Below are 18,070 nucleotides of genomic sequence, written 5' to 3'. Positions count from 1 at the left end.
GCAGCCACAGCCTCTCTGGGCAACCTCTTCCAGTGCCTCACCACCCTCACAGTGAAGAGCTTCTTCCTTACATCTAATCTAAATCTACCCTTTTTCAGTTTAAAGCCATTACCCCTTGCCCTGTCACTACATGCCCTTGTAAAAAGTCCCTCTCCAGCTTTCCTGCAGGCCCCCTTTAGGTACTGGCAGGCTGCTAGAAGGTCTCCCCGGAGCCTTCTCTTCTCCAGGCTGAACAACCCCAACTCTCTCAGCCTGCCCTCACAGGAGAGGTGCTCCAGCCCTCTGATCACCCTGGTGTGCCTCCTCTGGACTCGCTCCAACAGGTCCGTGTCCTTCTTATGGTGGGGGCCCCAGCACTGAATGCAATACTCCAACGAGAGTGGAGTAGAGGGGGAGAATCACCTCCCTCGACCTGGGGAGGAAGCAAAGGGTAAAGACAGTGGTCTTTGGTTTTAACAAATCACCTGAAAATAATGTGAATTTGTTTTAGCCTCAGGGGTGGTGATGGGGATGTGCGTAAGAGTATATAATATGATTCTTTTGATGCAGCCCAGGATACAGTTGGCTTTCTGGACTGCAAACGCACATTGCCGGGTCACGAGCTTCTCATCAACCAACACCCCCAAGTCCTTCTCCTCAGGGCTGCTCTCAATCCACTCATTGCCCAGCCTGTATTTGTATTAAATACTCTTACATGCATCCCAACCCCCACACCCGAGGCTAAAACAAATTCACATTGTTTTCAAGTGAGTTATTAAAATCAAATACCACTATCTTTATCCTTTGCGGTCTCCTGGCTAGCCTACACTGTGGTTGCCATATTTATTTCCAGGTGATGCTTAATACTCTATTTTAGTGGGTAAACTTATGACAATTAAGGTGCTACTGCTAGTTCTGATTCAGATCAGTAGTATAGGAAAATGGAAAAACAAGAGTTGTAAAGACAGGATATTATAAGACCATGCTTTCTAGAAGCACCCTCCTTTATGCAGCTACATGCATATAACACATTAGCTGTATGCTTTGTAATAAAAAGTGACATTCTTAAACAACTTAGCATAATATAGACATTTTCCTGTACTTAAACTGTGATTTGCAATAGTCATCTTTCCCCCAAGCAACTTTGACAATGCAGTGTTGAAGTTTTTAACACTGATTAAAAAGTAATTGGTAATATATGTCTTTATTAATGTCTCCATTTTGCTTTAGAAGAAACCTGGCATCAGATTATTCAAATCTTGAACTGTATCAAGTAAATGCTTGACACTGATGGAGATGCATTTCATATAAAGGATAAATCAGTTACTGCAGAGATGGACACTCTCTTCACATACCACGTGTAGATATATTTTCAAGAAACCTGAGTGAAAAGAACGCAGTTTGAGAGGAAAGGCTGCAGCAATGAAAACTGAAACAACAAATGGAAGAAAGAATAACACAACTGTGACGCTCAGAAATTAATGAGTTAAGTACAGTCTAGCACACCTTTGGAAAGTGCTATTAGAAGAAAACCCCTCTCTCTTCTTTTCCATGAAACCATATTAATGAACTGGCAGTGTGCCTTTTTTCAACATTAGATCTTAATCCTGCAGGTGCTGGATGCACAGAACTCTGAGGTGAAATAACAGCAAATTCCACATAAGAAGTGGCAGCCTGGTCATTTTTGCAGCTATATAGACTAATCACTGTATTTTTATCAAGTGCTGTTCATTTTTTAGCAACTCTATCCCACCTTACTTTCGTGAGTATGTTGCTCTGTAAGTGACAACTCAGCACTAAGTTGCCTCATGAGTTTTCTTAACTGTTAACAGGAGTACCATTGACAAAAACAACATAAAAATGTGAAAAGCTTTTATTACAATCTTTTGTATTACAATAGCCATAGTTTTATTATTGTTTTTAAAATTAATTAAGCACTTTGCAATTGTACAACTCTCCACTAAAACAAAATGACCTTTTGTCTAGCACATGTGCTTTATTGATACACTGTGTAATGTACTTTATTCTGGACAAGATGTTTAATCAGGAAAGACAACCCCTTTTCATTTACATGGATTCCATGTTTCTTTAAAAACCACACCTGAAAGAACCTTGAAACTGTGGACTACTAGATATTAAGTTATTGTATGACTATAATAAATACAGGTTTTTAAAAGTGCATGATATGGCAATAACCCTTGTGAAGAATTCACTTTTACAAAATCCTCATTATAAGGGAAGTGCTCAGTTTGAACACAGTGCAAGCAGTCAAGTTTTCCTGAGAATTTATAAAGGTGGTCATAAGTTTACCTTCACGACAGGTGCGTATTACCACTACTTAATGGCTTAATCCCTTTTTTGTCAACTAGAATCCTTTTGATGTTCAGTACTGAATGTGACAGGAAAACATAAGTGCAAATTTCATCTTTCATGTGACAGGTGCCAGTACTCGTGTGAATGTTTAACAGCTTAACCCAGAGATCACTCTCAGTTCCATTATAAGGTCGGCCTGCTCAACTCTCCGTCAGCACAGACAGCTAACTGGTTTAGTAACAGCTACTGTTAATTCTTCTCCAGCAGTGCAAGACAAGCAGAGAGAAAAGGCAAACTTGGAATAATACTTTAGTATTCAAGATTTTGCACAGGTAAATACCCTGAGAGGTTGCAGAAGGAAGACAATACAAGCCAAACTCATATTGCCGAGACATTAATTTCTCACCTGTCTCCAACACTGTGGTATACATGACATTAACCTTTAAACTGACAGTCTCAGCTTTACATAATCTGTCCCTGCCTGCAATAACACTCATATTTGACATTTGCTAGAACATGAAAGAGTCTCTCCCAGGAGATGGCAACAGCATCTTTCTGCCAGTAAGCCAAGTATTGCACTGGGCGCCAGCAACATCCATTGTAAACTGGTGTCAAATACCAGTCTCACAAGAGACGGAATTTTTATGGTGTGCTGAGAGGCAATTCAGTGGTTTTGCTGATGGAAGAAATACAGTAATTTGGGAGGGGGAAAGAGTGAGGGGGAACAATACTTTAAAATAGTGCCTTTTATTCAGCACAGTGCTTCTGTGTGTGTGTGTGTCTGTTCGTTTTCTTCTTACTTTGCTGACAAGTACATAAAACTTTGCTTCTATGGACTTGAACAATACTGGATAAACTTTAATGGAATTCCTTAAGTGAGCAAGTTTCACCAAAGTAAGGGTATGCAATTTCAATTCATGCCAAGAAAGATTCTTCTGCAGTCACTGAAGGTGTGTTTCAGCTCATCTAACTTGACATCTACAGACTCTGGCAGAATTTGGCACAATCTGCACTAATGCTGAGAATTTCAGTATGGCAGAACTAGTCCCGCAGCGTTCTCTCTGCACTCAGCAGAGATGATACAGTTTGTCACACCACAGGTAGTCTGCTAACGATAGCGAAAACATCTCCATTGACTATGAAGAGTATAGGTTGACTAGTTCAGATATATTATGTCCTATATTGTCATAATGTCATTTAGTCATATGAAGCCCACCATAGGAGGCAAAAAACCTTGCAGTTGGGTAGCACCCCTTCTCACAGAGCTCTCATTTTTTGTGCCACCTGAGGACAACCAGACTTCCAGTTCCCTGCACTAATTTTTCTAGGAGACAAGAGTTGCTGCTGGATTGGTCATGGTCACTCCTCTAACCCAGATGGTCACTCCTCTAACCCAGATACAGACAATAACGCAGGTGGACTGTAAGCAGGCAGCACTCTTTCCTCTCCGTAGTTGGCAATCGCACCTCAGCCTCACCTACTCCTTCAAAACAATTTCAACTTAAACGTTCAACTTCACAGTGCTCCAGTACAAAGTTAAAGCAGACAACACAGTCAATTCTCAATGGTTTCTAATAGGATTGAGTTTTCTCAGTACTCTGCAAGAGTTGCTCAGCAGCTCATAGAATCCTCATTCATGACTTCAGTCCCTCTGAAAGCCAAAGACTAATGGAACCAGGCAGCTTCTTCACTTGAAATCCTAGCTTTGCTAATTGGGTATCACAACTACGGAGGAACATTAAGTTTCCAGACACATGAATTTTCTTGGGGTTTATGCACTTCCAGAATTACTCAGTAGACTTTTTGGACTAATATATACTGGGCTGTGGGTTGCTTACAACAGTGATTTTCAAAACTTGTGATTTTCACGAATAAGCAGCAATCCAAAATAAGATGCCTGAATAAGTGGCCTGATTTTCATACTACAGTCCTAAAAAAGCAGCTCTTCTAATACCTCCAGCCAGCCAGTCAGTTTTGAAAATTCATGCTACACATATAAAGCTAAACTTTCCATGCAGTTATGAATATGTATGAAAAAAATCATGGACAATCTTTTACTTACTAGATCTCAGCCTGTTGCCAATCTTAAATCACGCTAAAACCACAGAATGAAAGTAAGTAGAGCAAGAAACATGGGAAGACCGCATCTTAACAGTGTTACTGTGCTCTCCCTGCTGCAGAAGGGATTCTGTTTATGGGTCTATGCAAGTATCAGTTTACGAGTAAAATGAACATTTTGCTTTGAAGTTCCTGCTTTGTGTTGCAAAGGATGCAGCCTTGGAGTTCAACTGGTTTATAATGAGAAGTTGTTGATTAAAGAATTCAAAAGTACTGCTGCAGTAGTACTGGGACACTGGGGAACAGAGAGCCAGGATTCTGGGTTCTGGCATGCTATTCTAAGGCTCTGTAACCAGCTCCATGTATTGTCTATATTTTATTCCTTTTTTATATATCTTATATCTGTTTCTTGATTTATAAATTTACCAGTAATAGTGGTAAGATCATTAGCATTCATACAATGCTTTGAGATCTTCAACTGCAATTGCAACACAAGTGCAAAATTGCTCTAGTTTCCCTTAGTAAAAACAGGTGCACAAGGAAAGGACAATTCCTGCACCACTACCTAAAGAAAAAACCTTGTGCCTCACCTGAAAAAGATGAGAACTTCTCCACGAAGATCTGCCTTACACACACTTTGGTAACAATCATTCCTGCTGCTTACTGCAAACACTGGAGATTTAAAAAAAAAAAAAAAAAAAAAAGTGCCTTTTCTTAAGGGAAACAGAGGGGCTGATGGCACATTTTCACATATGTTCTGCTCATAATGACATTTAATTTCCAGCCCAAATATTAATGGAAATACTTAACATGGTTACAGTCTTAATAATATATATAAGAGTACTCCCTACAGTGTCTGCCATCCAAATTATGCATAAACGGAATAGTGCCCAGACTTGGTGAGATAATATAAACAAAATTAGAAACAAAACCAGTAAAGCCACACTGTCCATTTAGAAAACAAACAGTAAAAAATGGTAAAATAGATCAGTTAGAAATATTCTATGTAACCTAGAATATTACTAGCAACGTGAAGTGCCTTGTTTTGCTTGCTGGTAGTCTGACAGCATCCCCTGGAACCATTCTGCAATGACTCACAGGCTACAAGAAATGATCACACAGGCTTTCAACGGATGTAACTCAATACACATTTTGGCCCTTTTTACTTTCTGAGAGGTGTAGAACAGTTTGTACGGGTCATTGGCTACTTCCCTGCCCTGGAGCACTTTGCCAGGTTTGGCAGGTTTCAAAAAGGAGACTGTTGCCATAGGAGCAGAGAGCCGGGCCAAGGGAAAGAGTGCCACCGAGACTACTGACAAGCTGCTCTGCATCCACTTCCTTTTTTCAGATGAAGTGGATCCAGCTCTCCTCACATTCTCTAGGCATCTTAAGGGGGTGAGACCGGCAGGTGAGACTGTAGTTTTTGCCTCTGTTGTTATCCCAGTACTCCTGGCCATTGACTTGGTACCTTGCTGCAAACTGGACTACAGAGGACAGCTGAAGGAGGAAAGGAGGCACAGGGAGAAAGAAAGTGAAAACATCGACCTGATGCTGCCCGTTTTTCTCAGGGATGCTACTGTGCCAATGAGCACACACTTCGTGCAGGCTTTTCCACTGGTTGAAGGTGTATCGCACGGATACGCGCTTCTCAAAAGCAACATTGCGAACCTGGATGGTGCCACTGAGCCCCAAATCTGAGCTGGTCACTCGTTCAAGACACACCTGCTGCTCCTGAAGTCGGGACGAGAAATCCATACAGTCTGCAGGCTGCTGGAAGTCAGGGACCAAGCACTGCATAGTAAACTCCAAGTCTGAGCTGCTGTACCACAGGTCTGAGTTTATGGAGAGCCTGGAAAGGACATGCAAGGGGATCGATGGATCCTCCCCAGTCTGGAAGACTTTCACTTCAGTGAGCTCCAAGCCCAAAGCATCAGCAAATCTCACCCTGTTCATACGACTCTGGCATCCAGGAACTTGACGCTGCACTGCTGCAAGCTTCCTTCTTTCGGTCGATGCAGGCAAAGATCTCGCTCGGCGGCGTATGATAGGCCGTAATGCTGGATCACAGCTGGAGGAAGTGCTGCTCTGAAGCTTATTTGGCTGAGGGCCCCCCTTGGCTGGGGTACTGCTCCAAAGAGTCAGGCTGCTACTTGTATGGACTGCTGGGGGCTGCTGCTGCCCTCGTCCTGGTGCTTCTTCAGCCCGTAACATGTTCTGATAGAGATCAGAGAGGTAGCTGGGATTCCTCCGAGGACCACGTACCTCCATTCTTAACCAATGACAAAAAATCAGTGTTAACACTGCAGGTAATAATGAGCAGTGCCTCTCCGAAGCACGTAACTTGGGAACAGCGGCCACGGCCAGCAAGTATTTGAGTTTATTGCACTGGATGCAGCAAGAATCAACTGGAACAACGTAGCCTTCTGAACGAAGGGCAGAAACCTGGAAGCTCTCACAGTAGCTGGAAGTGAACCAGAGGCTAGCACGTTGTACGGGGCGACGAAGGCAGTCTCACTGGCTGGTAAACTCGAGGCCGCTGTGCTGGCTGGTGGACCCGTTGCTCAGGCTGGAAAGGGATTCAAGGCTATCACCGTTGATGCTGGAGGACGGGAAGCTCTCACGCAGGCTGGAGACCGACTGGAGGCTGTCGTGCTGGGCACCGAAGGACTCCAGGCTGTCGGAGAGGTCGCCGGACGCCCGGGGGTTGCCGTGGCGTGCCCCGAAGCACCCTCGCCCGTTACACACGGCCAAAGGGGCCTGCAAGCTGTCCTCGCAGACGCCGACCGAGCCCACGCTCCTGCAGCAGCAGCAGCAGCAGGGACACTCCAGGCTGTCACACTGGATGCTGGGCGACTCGCGAGGGCTGCCGAGGCTGGGGAAGGCTTGGAGGCTGTCGAGCGGGAGGGAGCCGGAGCCGAGGCCGGGGCTGCTGCAGAGGCTGGAGGGAGCGCGGGGGCTGTCGCGGCGGAGGCCGTCGGGCGGGGCTGCGGAGGCGGGCTCGGTACCGTGGCTGGAGGGGGAGGGATCCACGTTTGGGGACTTTGCAGCCCACATCAGCTGCACGGTCCTCCCTCCGCCCCGCGGCGAGGCCAGGCGAGGCGAGGCGATGGCCGGCCTGCCCCTGGGCCGGCGGCAGGCAGAGCGGCGGCAGCAGCCCCGGCCCGGGACGGGACGGCCGCCCCGCGGCACGGACCGCTGCCGCGTCCTCTCCCCTCACGGCCGGCGCATGCGCGGAGTCTCTCCCTCCCGGCCGCCCTGTCGAACCGAACGGCCTGTGCGCGCCGCCGCCGCGCGCCTGCGCACTGCCCGCCGGACGTCGCTGCCCTCGACCTGCCCTTAGTTGCCGGTGGCGGCTGAGGCGAAGGCAGGTACCGGGCTGGGGGACTGGAGGGGAAGGTAAGGAAAGAAAAAAAAGAAAAGATAGATAGAAAGGCAGGCAGGCAGGCAGGCAGAAGGTGCGTGGAGGCGGTCCGTTAACGAACGAGCTGCCCTGCGGTCGTTGGCGTTAGGGAGCGCGGTGGCGGTTAGCGGCGGGAATCGCCGGTGCCTCTCCGGAGGGAGCGGAGCCGCGGGCGCAGCCTGCCATGGCGGGCTGGGAGCCGCGGAAACGGCCTGCGGCCGCTCTCGCCTTCCATCGGCTCTTCTTTGCTGGTGGGCTGCCCTGGCCGTGTCCGTGAAGACGCGGTCCCGAAACCGCCGGGCCCCGGTCCTTCGGGATCCGGTAGGTGCTGGGAACAAACCCCCGCCCTGTCCTGCGCTCCCTCCTCGGCCGTGGCGGGGAGGCGAGGGGGAGGGAGGCACCGAGGAAATAGGACGGGATCAGGTGTAAATAGATACAGATAGGAATATAAGTACACGAATAGCGCTGCAACAAAACTAACGGTGGGTAAGGAGAGGTATTTTGGTGCTGGGCATCTGTCACCTTTTGCAAATCGTATCTCTGCACCCCTGGTAGGGGGATGCGGTTTCTGGAAAGTAAAAGAACAGTACGAATTCTGCTCTTTGAGTATTTTTAGTAGGAGCTTATGAGTGCTGAGAGATTTGTTGTGGAAAAAAGAAAAAATTTAAGTATTTGATACAAAATTTGCATATATGAATACAGGAAGAGCGCATTTTCTGACACAAAAAGGACAACTCAACGCGCACGGAACGCAGGTGGTTGATCATCTGTTCTTGTTAAATTAAGAGCAGAAACACCCACCACCATTTGACTGTGATACTTGGCTCCAGTCAATACATGTAATGCTGCGCAGGAGGAACAAAATGATGATGAGCACGTTACACAATGAAAAGTAGGTCTTCTAACGCTGCTGTACCTCCAGATATTTTCCTGTGTTTTACCAACAATCTTTCAGGGACAGGCTTGTAAACCTCCAGGCAAGAGCTCGGCGCTTTGCGGGGCAGCTGGCCCAGCCTCCCTTGGTACTGATGCGGTACCGGGGCTGACGGACGGGCTGTGCCCGGTGGCTGCGGCAGCAGCAGGGCTTCCCACAGCAAAGCCTGCGCCTGTCTCCCTTGGCTGGCTTTGGCCGCTGTGCTCTGCAGCTTTAGTGGCCGACCTGTGCCCCTGGGAGAGGGAGCAGGGCTGCCCTCGCCGCTCAGCTCTCCTCTCGGTACCCAGGGTGATGACAGTTCGGCGTGGATCGACAATAGTTAAGGCGAATGATGCTGGTTCCCATTAAGGGAGCGCTGGGGGAGGGGACGGTGTTTTCCAGTACCGTTTGGTAGCTGATTATCTTATTGCTTTATAAATAAATCACGTTGGGAGGAATTGCATGGTGTTTGTTTACTGCATCTCTAGGACGTGGTGATGATGTTTGCATTTGATACGCTGTGTCTTGCAAACCCAAAAGACTGGAGTCGTTTGAAGATTATGTAAAAATAAAGGTGCAGATACCCTTTAAAAAGAATAATAATGGGACCAGGCATTCAAGAATATCCCTTATTACTGCACAGAGAGACACAGAAAAAGGAAAGCCAAATCAATGAAAACCACAAAGGAACGGTAAAGTAAGGAAATTATTTTCTCTCATTCTAGTTACAGAAACCTCTAAATACTGTAGATTAGTTAATAAGTGCATGGCTGTCCTGTTCAGATTGTCATCCTCTCCTCTGATCCACAGCAAAAGAAACGATTGTGCAGTATGATCATGCAGGTCGTGAAGTGACATAGTTGATTGCATCAATGCTGGAGGCACAAGACTTATTTTCATTCTTTTACAAGCTCTTGAACTGGTGAAATCGTGTTTTTTAAAACAAAATCTGACTATACTGACATAAAAACTGTGAACAAGATGTACAGCCTGACAAATTAACTGAACTGCAGTCAAACTAGATGAGATCGGGAGGGCACAGTTTGCTTATTCCTGTTCTAAAATGACATTTTAAAGCTTTCCTTTTTAAAATTAATAATATTTCTTGCTTGTAGAACAAACACTGTTTTCTGATTCTTAAAAAATACACTGATTTAATGGTTCTGTGTGCTTATACAGAAATGTATCTGATTTAATTGAGGAAATATGTATTTTAGTTTTAACCTGTCCAGATCAGTAATGCCATTCGTTTTGCTTGCATATGAGTTTTTCTCCTGCTAATATTTCCAGAACCCATCATAACATGAAATGGTGAATTTTGTTTATGCCTTCTTTGTGAAGTAGTTTATATTAATATCAGAATAGACTCTGTGCTCCCTCCTCACTTCCACTGCTAACTTCATAGGAATAATCCTTTAAATTTTGTTAAGAGTATGCAAATGAGAAGGCAAGCAAGATTTGGCTTGCAGTGGCCTTCATATCGTACTTTATAATTAATTTTGTTAAATTGCAGTAGGACCATGTACCAGGTACTATAGAAATCAGTAGTTAAACATGTAGTCTCTAATATTTACTATTTGTTATCCCCAAAGTAACTTTGGGATCCTCTGATAGAGGATTCTATATAAGGGCTAATTTCTATTATTATATCATCTGGTTGAATCATTCACTTTTGCATTAGTAGTATTAAAAATAAAAAGTGACCGTAGCATAGTTCTGATGAACTTTAAGTCTAAGAACAGTTGCAATCAACTCTCTCTCTTTTTAAAACTGAATTGCACTCTAAACTTTTATTGTATTTCTGTTCTGATGATTGTATATGTTGCTATTTATATGTGATATTCTGTTTAATCCTTCCTAGTTACAGTAATGGAAAAAGCCATCCGAGCACCAAAGGATTAAATAAACCAGTTTCCCATGTGAAATCTTCTCCTGGAAGATTAGGCAAAAATGTATCAAGTGCCACTGAAAAGGTATATCATTCCATTTTTTTTTGTTTACAGAAAAAGGGTACTTTGTTTATGTCAGCTTCTTAATAACATCGCATACTTTCATATCTTTGCAGATTTCCCATGACACTCAACATGGTAACCAACCAAGTATTTTTAAGAAGGGAAGAAACCAGCTGGATGACAATTCTCAGTCAAAAAGGTAATTTTATGTTAAGATTGTGTGTTTAGTTTGTAGTCATTTCAAACTGGTATATAAAATGCTTCTGATGAAGTCATGGCTTCTGTGTTTTGCTTTTGACTTCACTGGACCCAGAATTCAGCATTTATGAGTACAACAAATTTATCAGTATGGAAACTTACTATCCTGCCTTAGTGAGTTCTCAGGCAAAATCAGAATAAAATAAAACAAAAAAACAGTACTAGGCGGTGTTATCTCTGCCAGCAAATATTAATTTTATCTCATTACCAAATTTACATGCCAATTTTAGCTTCATTCGTGTAGACCCATGTCCTTGAAGGGGGTAGCAAGACCTCTGTAAACTGATGTTCCAAAGACATTAATCATTCTAACAGGATATGATCTTTCTTTTTATTTAGGATCACGAGTGTTTGCACATCACTGCACAGAGTACAAGGACCAAAGAAGAGTCTCCCAGAAAGAAGGCAAAATGAATCTTTTCTGCACAGGATCCCTCCTAGCATAAAGGGCAGCACACAAGGTAGCTTCTGTAGGGTTAAAGATGTCCCAGTGCAACATTTTTATTGCAGTAAAAAAGAACAGTTGGCAAAGAATCACGAAGAACATGTTGCTCAAGCTGGTCCATGCTCTTCTAAATGGCAAGAAGCATCTGTAGATGAAATGTTTCTTGATTTTGAATCAGTACAAATTATTAAAGAAGATGCTGAAGATGATAGTGCCAGTGATCTGTCTGATTCAGAAAGGATTCCCATTCCCCCGTCCCCCTGCACACCACCAGAACTCATTCTCAGAGCTGAAGAAATTGATCCAGTTTGTTTGGAACATGTCTCTGATATGGGTTTTAAAGAATCAGAATATTACTACCCAGACTTCCTCCCACCCCCTTTCAACTCATGGAACTTGAAGCAATTAGCCATCTTTGTTAATGTAGAGGGTAAAACTGAATTTCGACCAAAGCCAACAGGATTTCTTGAGAAATACATTGATCGCCTTTTGCAGCTGGAATGGCTGCAAATGCAGACTGTACAGAACGAGAAAGGAAAGGCAGCCAAAGCCAGGCCACAGACTGCTCCCGGCTCCATCCGTACCCTAAAAAGTCCTGGCAAAGGCAAAGCATTGCTCAGCCCTTTGCCTAACAAGCAAGTGGTTCCCCAAGAAAGTGTTACAAAGCTGCCCAGAAGCTATGCAGGTCACAGGGGAGATTCATACTGTGAAGAAAGTCGCCAGTTATATTCTCATCCAGGTCACCTGAAACTTTCTGAGAGAGTGGGATGTGCAGTGTCTTCTCAGAGACAATCTGGTGAAGTAAGGAGTGAACTGATAAAAAAACCAACTGCAAAGCAACAGCTTGTCAATATGCAGCCCCCTGAGAACAGTACTAAAATTCAAAGTGTTGGTAATATCAGACCCCCTAAGCAAACCCCAGTATTTCATGGTTCAGCTGCTCCCATCAAAGGCTTAAAAACATACGCATGTACAAATCCAAAGAAAAATGGCAATGCCAACAATTATGTTCCTTCTAAAAAACCAACAGGGGACAGGAAAATAAAAACAAATGGCACAAAACAAACATCATGCAAATTTAAATGAAGAAAAATTCATTAGTAAATTTTGATGGTTCTTGACTGCTAGAAAGCATTTGGCTAATGCAGAAGGGTCATGTTTTCTTCATAGGAAGATCCTGAGAAAATATGTTCTTGATGCATGGTTCTAAGTCAGCACTGTTCATTTCAATACATTTGATCTTAAGCCAGCAAGGCCAGCAGGAAATCTTTTCCCTGAAGGCAAGTGTCTTCCATTGGTCTTTTCCTCAAAAATATTTACAATTACTCAATGAAGATAACAATAGCAGAGTATGAAAGTTGAGAGAAATGTAGAATTATAACGTGTCCTCCTATTTGCACCAGTTGAAGTCCATTGAAGTCTGTGGTGTTTCTTACGCTTACCTTGGTGTATTTGAGAGAAAAGGATCCATGCTCTTTTTCTTGAAGAGATGTGCTATTTTGTGAGATAGGTTTGATGGTGGTGTTTTCTGATGGAAAAGGGCTCAAGTGTTTTTGTAAAATAATGGAGTGTGCTTATCTATGCAAAGTCAAACTAATTCTTCACAGAAGATGATGAAATTTTTTGATGAATTAGATTTTTTTTTTTTATAAGAAGAAGAATGCAGATAATGTTTTGAAATATTTTAATGCAGAAAGGATTCTTTTTAAGACAAAAAATTATTAGGGAGCAGACAGCTTCCATAGAGACAGATTAGGAAAATGGAATGCATATTTTTATACCCAGAAATCTTCACTGTGTTTACAGACAACTTCCCTTGAAGTTAATTTTGTAAGCCTTGATGCTTTTTGTCATTTAGAGGAAATGACCAAATTTCAAATTGCACATGGATATATATGACTAATGCAAAATGAAGGTATTACTAGAGACTCTTGGGCCTAATTTGCAGAAGTGGTAGCTTCTCAAAACCTAAAAAATAGAGTCTTGGGGAATGAATTTAAAGGCTATTGTAAGTTCAAGTAAAGATATATTTTGATACAAAAGATACTTGTTTTCAGTCACCCGAGATGACTATTATTTATCCCATGGTCCAGTTTACTTCAGTTAGCTTGGGTTCTTGTTTCAAGGTTTAGTGAAGTGACATGGGAAAATACCCTACAGAAAGAAATTGTACAACCGGGATCGGGTCCTGTCCTCGGACTCTCTGTTTTCTCTTGTGTCTGTGAGATACAAGAGAATATGAAGGATAGTTCAGTGAGTATTCAAATGTCAGTTCATCTGTTACAATTTCAAATCAATCACAGCAGCTGAGGACATGATCTTGTTAAAGATGAAATTCTAGAGGATGTTTTGTACCTTCATTTTAAAATTAAATACTGAGCAGCATTAACTTCATCCTTGGCCACCAGTCACAGTGGACTGTTTATGAGAAGTGAGCTGAGGTCTGATGGACCAGATTTTACAAGTAGATCCTTTGCATTGTGATAGAAAATGAAAAAGTAGCAAATACTAAAAAGTACATTATGTATATAGTTAAATTGCACTTCTCTTGTTGATCTCATCTTGGTTTTAAGATGCTTAGCTGTTTCTATTCTTTCATTGTGCCTACCAGATCTTCAGCTTTGTAAAATTTCAAAGCATGGATTTATATGTAGTTTAAAATGTGAGAATATTAATAAATGTAGTAATAAACTAGAGTATTTTACAGTACATAAAAACGTTGCTCAGGAATAGTCTTAAGAAATATTTTTAGTGGTTTTTTCCTAGTCTACTGGAGACCAAATGTGAAATTTTAAATTGATAAAGGAAGCGAATGTAATATACAGTATTATATTTCCAAATTCAGTATTCGTGAAGTTACAGTTAAAATGAATTGTAGTTGCATGTACATTCAGCTCTATGCAATTAAAGTGAAACAATCTGACATGCTCAAAGATCAAATAAATTGGCTGTGTCAGAGGTGTGGTGAAACTTAGAGGATGGCATTCAACACCAGCAACTGCAGAGGACCAGCACATTCTATTGTTGCTATTTCATCCTTTTGTTTTGTTCCAGACTCATGTATTTCAGCTTTTTTTTTAGACGAAAGGTTCTTGCATCCAGTGTTAGAATTTCAAGCTCTGGCTGAATTCTGCAAGCCTTCATTAGTCAAGTTTTCCTGACTCACATTAACAGTAGTGAAAGTCAGTAGGACTGCTCTTGCCAATAAGCACTACTATAGTGCACAATTTTAGTACACTGTTTTAGCGCAGTATTACAAGCACCAGAAGCAAGGTGAGCAGGATCAAGTCAATAGTCAGAATAGCAGGTTTTTTAAACAAATTCTGTTAGATGCAGTAATTAATTTAGCATGTTATTGTAGCACTGAATGTTAGTGTCTGCTAAATTTTCCTCTGAAATGTTACTCTATATCGATGCTTTCCTAGGTTATAAGGAGGGCACGTGCATACAGGCACATTTTGCATGATCACTTCTTAAAGAATAAATAAATAGTGTTTCAGTTAGCTTTGACCAGAGCAAAGGTGATTGGCACTGAGAAGTTTTTTTCTCACAGACCTAGGAAAGTTTTGTTTTAATGTAGTCCTTGTGATCTGATGGACATCAATCTGTTGTTGGAGACTAAACAGTTAAGCAGGTGGAGATGGTGATGCCACTTAAAATAAGTCTGAGTACTTGTTCATCATTAAGCTCTGGCTGCAATCTGGCCAAGTAAGTTTGTTTCACATGATAATCACACAAGTCTAATTTTTGTTCATTGATTTCATACTTCTTACACAGTCGTCTTTGTTCATATACAGAAATAGAAATTCTGTGTTTGCCTCAACAAACAGCTCTTAGGGTGGCAGACCTCCAAGGGGTTGGGTTTTATCCTGCAGCACTTTTGCTTCCATTTTAACTTGACTGTGTTCTGGGCTGATAGATAAAAAGAGCTCCTTTTATGAAGAGGACTATGGTTTCTGTTTCCTTTATTTTGTGTTGATGGATAATGTCTTTAGAAGCACTTCTGAATACAGCAGAAAAGTTTATTCCATCAAATACATTCAATTTGGAATTAAAGTACTTCCACAGCACAGTGTTTGTGTAGCTATTTATATTTTTTCACTATGTTTAGCAATATGGTCATATGCCTGTCTAAGCCTAGCATTGATGACGGTTCTTGAAGAACAAGTTTACTGTGATGTGAGATATTTAAACAGTGATTTATTTTTTTTTTCTAAATAATTTAAAGGTTTAATGTTCTGCAGTACTACCTGCAGAACAAATACGCTCAGGTTGCATTTTTAATAAATAGCCAGATTCTACTTCAGTTATGCTAGTATAAAGTTTGAACTCTGTTGTTTTCAATGAAATTACCCTGTTACAAAGATGTGAAGAAACAGAATTTTACTCTAGTATGTATAAGCTGTTTTCCTCAGTGATGCTAAACTGTATTTTTAATGCATAACATGAAGAATTTTAAAACAATATTGTTTTTCTCTTGATGTGTTTCTTTTTTTCTCCATTACTTGCACCTCTGCAGTGAAATACTGTGGCCAGTTAAAGTTTTACCTCCCCCACACCCCCTCACACCTTGCGGTAGCTTTCAGTTATATACAGCAGTTCTGAAGTTTCTGCACGATGCCTCCAGATCCTTATTCTGTTAGCAGCACAGCTTCTGCATTTACTCAGAATTTATGCTCCAAAGAGGGGTTATCATTGTGTGAGCAATGCATACCATTCTGGGAAGAGGGGCTTCGCATCTTCCTCAAGTGGAAGAGCCTTGCAAGGAAGACTCAATCCCTACTGCTGGTTCAGTATCCGAAATCATGGGGTGTCTCCTTGTTAAGGCTGATAAGATGGACTGTAATTTTCTTTCCAAATGAGAGATTACGTTTGCTGGTACAAATTCAGGGTAGTGGGGTGACAGTGCTTCTCACAGAGGCAAAAAGGCTCAGCAGTATTCGTTCTGAGAAAGTTGAGTTTAGAGCAAACGGGTTGCCAGAAGTAGGGAGCTCTCGCCTCCCACCGATGCCCCTCTCCCAGGATGCTGTGCCCGTAGCTCCCAGCTCTGCCGCCTGCGTGCTGCCGGTGCCCCTCTGCTTTTTGCTGCTGCCTTGTGCCCAAGGTGATGGCAGAGGGGTATAATGCTGCACGGGATGGTTATGCTTATTTCATGGGACTAAACTGTGGTGTTTGACTCCAGACTGCTTAATTATGCTGTAAACCCATTATTGCTTGTGTCTTTTCTGTGTTTCATTTATTGTTGTTTGAGGTAATTTTTATCTTGTATATGTTATTTAAAGGATCTTGTTAGAAGTTTGAGAGAATTTTGCCAGAGTTTTTTCAGTCAGTATGTGATATTTTTTTTGGAGCTGATATTATTGTTGAAATTTCTACAGTATGAAATTGCCTATAAAGGACTATGGTTTTGCCTTGTTTTAAAGGTATTGAGCCTTTGTTGCTCCCATTGGCATTAGTGGGTTTTCTTCTGAGAAATAATTAAACAGACCACTCTATCTGGAAAGACTGGAACTCTATTAACTGAGAATTTGCAGCCCAGCTTTTGATGTTGGTCATCATGTGTTCTTATTTATTTGAACTTTTGTGGATATTTTTGCTAGTAATTTCATTGGAAAGTGATCTTGTAATTCAAAGCTACTGTATATTTACTATATTAAAAGTGAGATACTGCCTATTTGTTACTTAGTTGTATTTTTTTCATTATCCACAAGGTGGCACCCCTGAATTTTTCTTCTAGAGAATTTCTTTACTGCAGTGTAGGATAGAACTTGTAGCTCAGCGCATCGCAGCTATGTTGCTGCTGATGGCCAAGCTGGTTTGTATGATTATTTCTGCTCCATGTGGCAGTCAATTCTGTAATGGCTGTATTAAGGCATCATAATAGGTGAAAGTAGCAGGAAAAACTTACTTCATCATATTTATACCTTTCTTTTTTTTTAAATGCACTAAGCAATGAGTTTTGCATTCTCTGTTATAATCTCCAGGACGCTTAGAACATGATCCAAAGAACAGCAAAGACATGTGGCTAGATGCTTGCAGAGAACCACATTCTCATGTTGCTAGTATACACGAATAAGTATGTTTAGTTTAATTTCACACAGCATGTTCGTATGTTCAGCTGAGACTGATCAAGAGGAAAATGAAGGGAGAGAGATTCAAAGGGGAAAAAATGGCAATTCCTATTGCTAAAAATCTTTATATTTGTAATCTTTATATTAAGCATTACAAAACTCTGTGAGATACCACACAAGAATTTTGCAATCAGAATGTTCTGGCAATTTGAGGTTTTCCTGATGTCTAAACTGTCCTATCCTGTGCTGCTGTGTAAGCCTGTTACTGTTATTTTGTCCTGTTAATAGTGAATCTCAGAAGATCATCTGCCTACCTTCCTCCTCACACTCACTGTTACTTAAAACATTGTGGCCTATTTGACATGATGTATTGCTTTTCTTCTCCCCTGAGCAGATCAGTTCTTCCCCAAGTCTTCCTTTCGCAACTTTCAGAACACTAAATTAATTATTTTCCAGTTCTAAAAAAGAATAAACCTCCTTATCCCAGTAAAAGCAATACAGGAGAATGGAAAATGCTGTAAAAGTTGTTTTCACAGAAGTCAGGACCTTCCCCATACTCTCTGCCACTCAGTCTTCTATTTACACAGTTTTACAAAACTTAATTTTTTATTTCCTGCTTCTTTGTGTAGTTCTATTTAAAGTATTTCTCAGAAGCTGGGTGGGAAGTTCAGCTTCAGGTAT

The 18,070-nt window shown here is 42.0% G+C and overlaps 2 protein-coding genes across 6 annotated transcripts; one reads left to right on the top strand and one right to left on the bottom strand.

Annotated features, from left to right (window-relative positions):
* Positions 1-1,836: 1,836 nt before the first annotated feature.
* Positions 1,837-6,622, bottom strand: PPP1R3D (protein phosphatase 1 regulatory subunit 3D). The gene has a single exon (XM_030009298.2). It carries the CDS (start codon positions 6,616-6,618, stop codon positions 5,695-5,697), a length of 924 nt encoding a protein of 307 aa, XP_029865158.1. The 5' UTR covers positions 6,619-6,622; the 3' UTR covers positions 1,837-5,694.
* A 943-nt stretch (positions 6,623-7,565) lies between these two features.
* FAM217B (family with sequence similarity 217 member B) lies at positions 7,566-16,992 on the top strand. 5 transcript variants are annotated; one of them, XM_030009295.1, is made up of 5 exons: positions 7,566-7,714; positions 9,152-9,360; positions 10,525-10,636; positions 10,729-10,814; positions 11,213-16,992. In XM_030009295.1, exons 2-5 carry the CDS (start codon positions 9,266-9,268, stop codon positions 12,402-12,404), a joined length of 1,485 nt encoding a protein of 494 aa, XP_029865155.1. In that variant the 5' UTR covers positions 7,566-7,714; positions 9,152-9,265; the 3' UTR covers positions 12,405-16,992. The 5 variants fall into 5 exon arrangements, with proteins under 5 accessions (XP_029865155.1, XP_040978424.1, XP_029865154.1 ...); XM_041122490.1 differs by having other exon boundaries at positions 7,566-7,718; XM_030009294.1 differs by having other exon boundaries at positions 7,566-7,746.
* The last annotated feature ends 1,078 nt before the right edge of the window (positions 16,993-18,070 follow it).

Source organism: Aquila chrysaetos, chromosome 3 (assembly GCF_900496995.4).
Source record: "Aquila chrysaetos chrysaetos chromosome 3, bAquChr1.4, whole genome shotgun sequence".
NCBI classification, from domain to species: Eukaryota; Metazoa; Chordata; class Aves; order Accipitriformes; family Accipitridae; genus Aquila; species Aquila chrysaetos.
The sequence above is the reverse complement of the archived record's forward strand: the minus strand, read 5'-3'. Positions and strand labels throughout refer to the sequence as shown.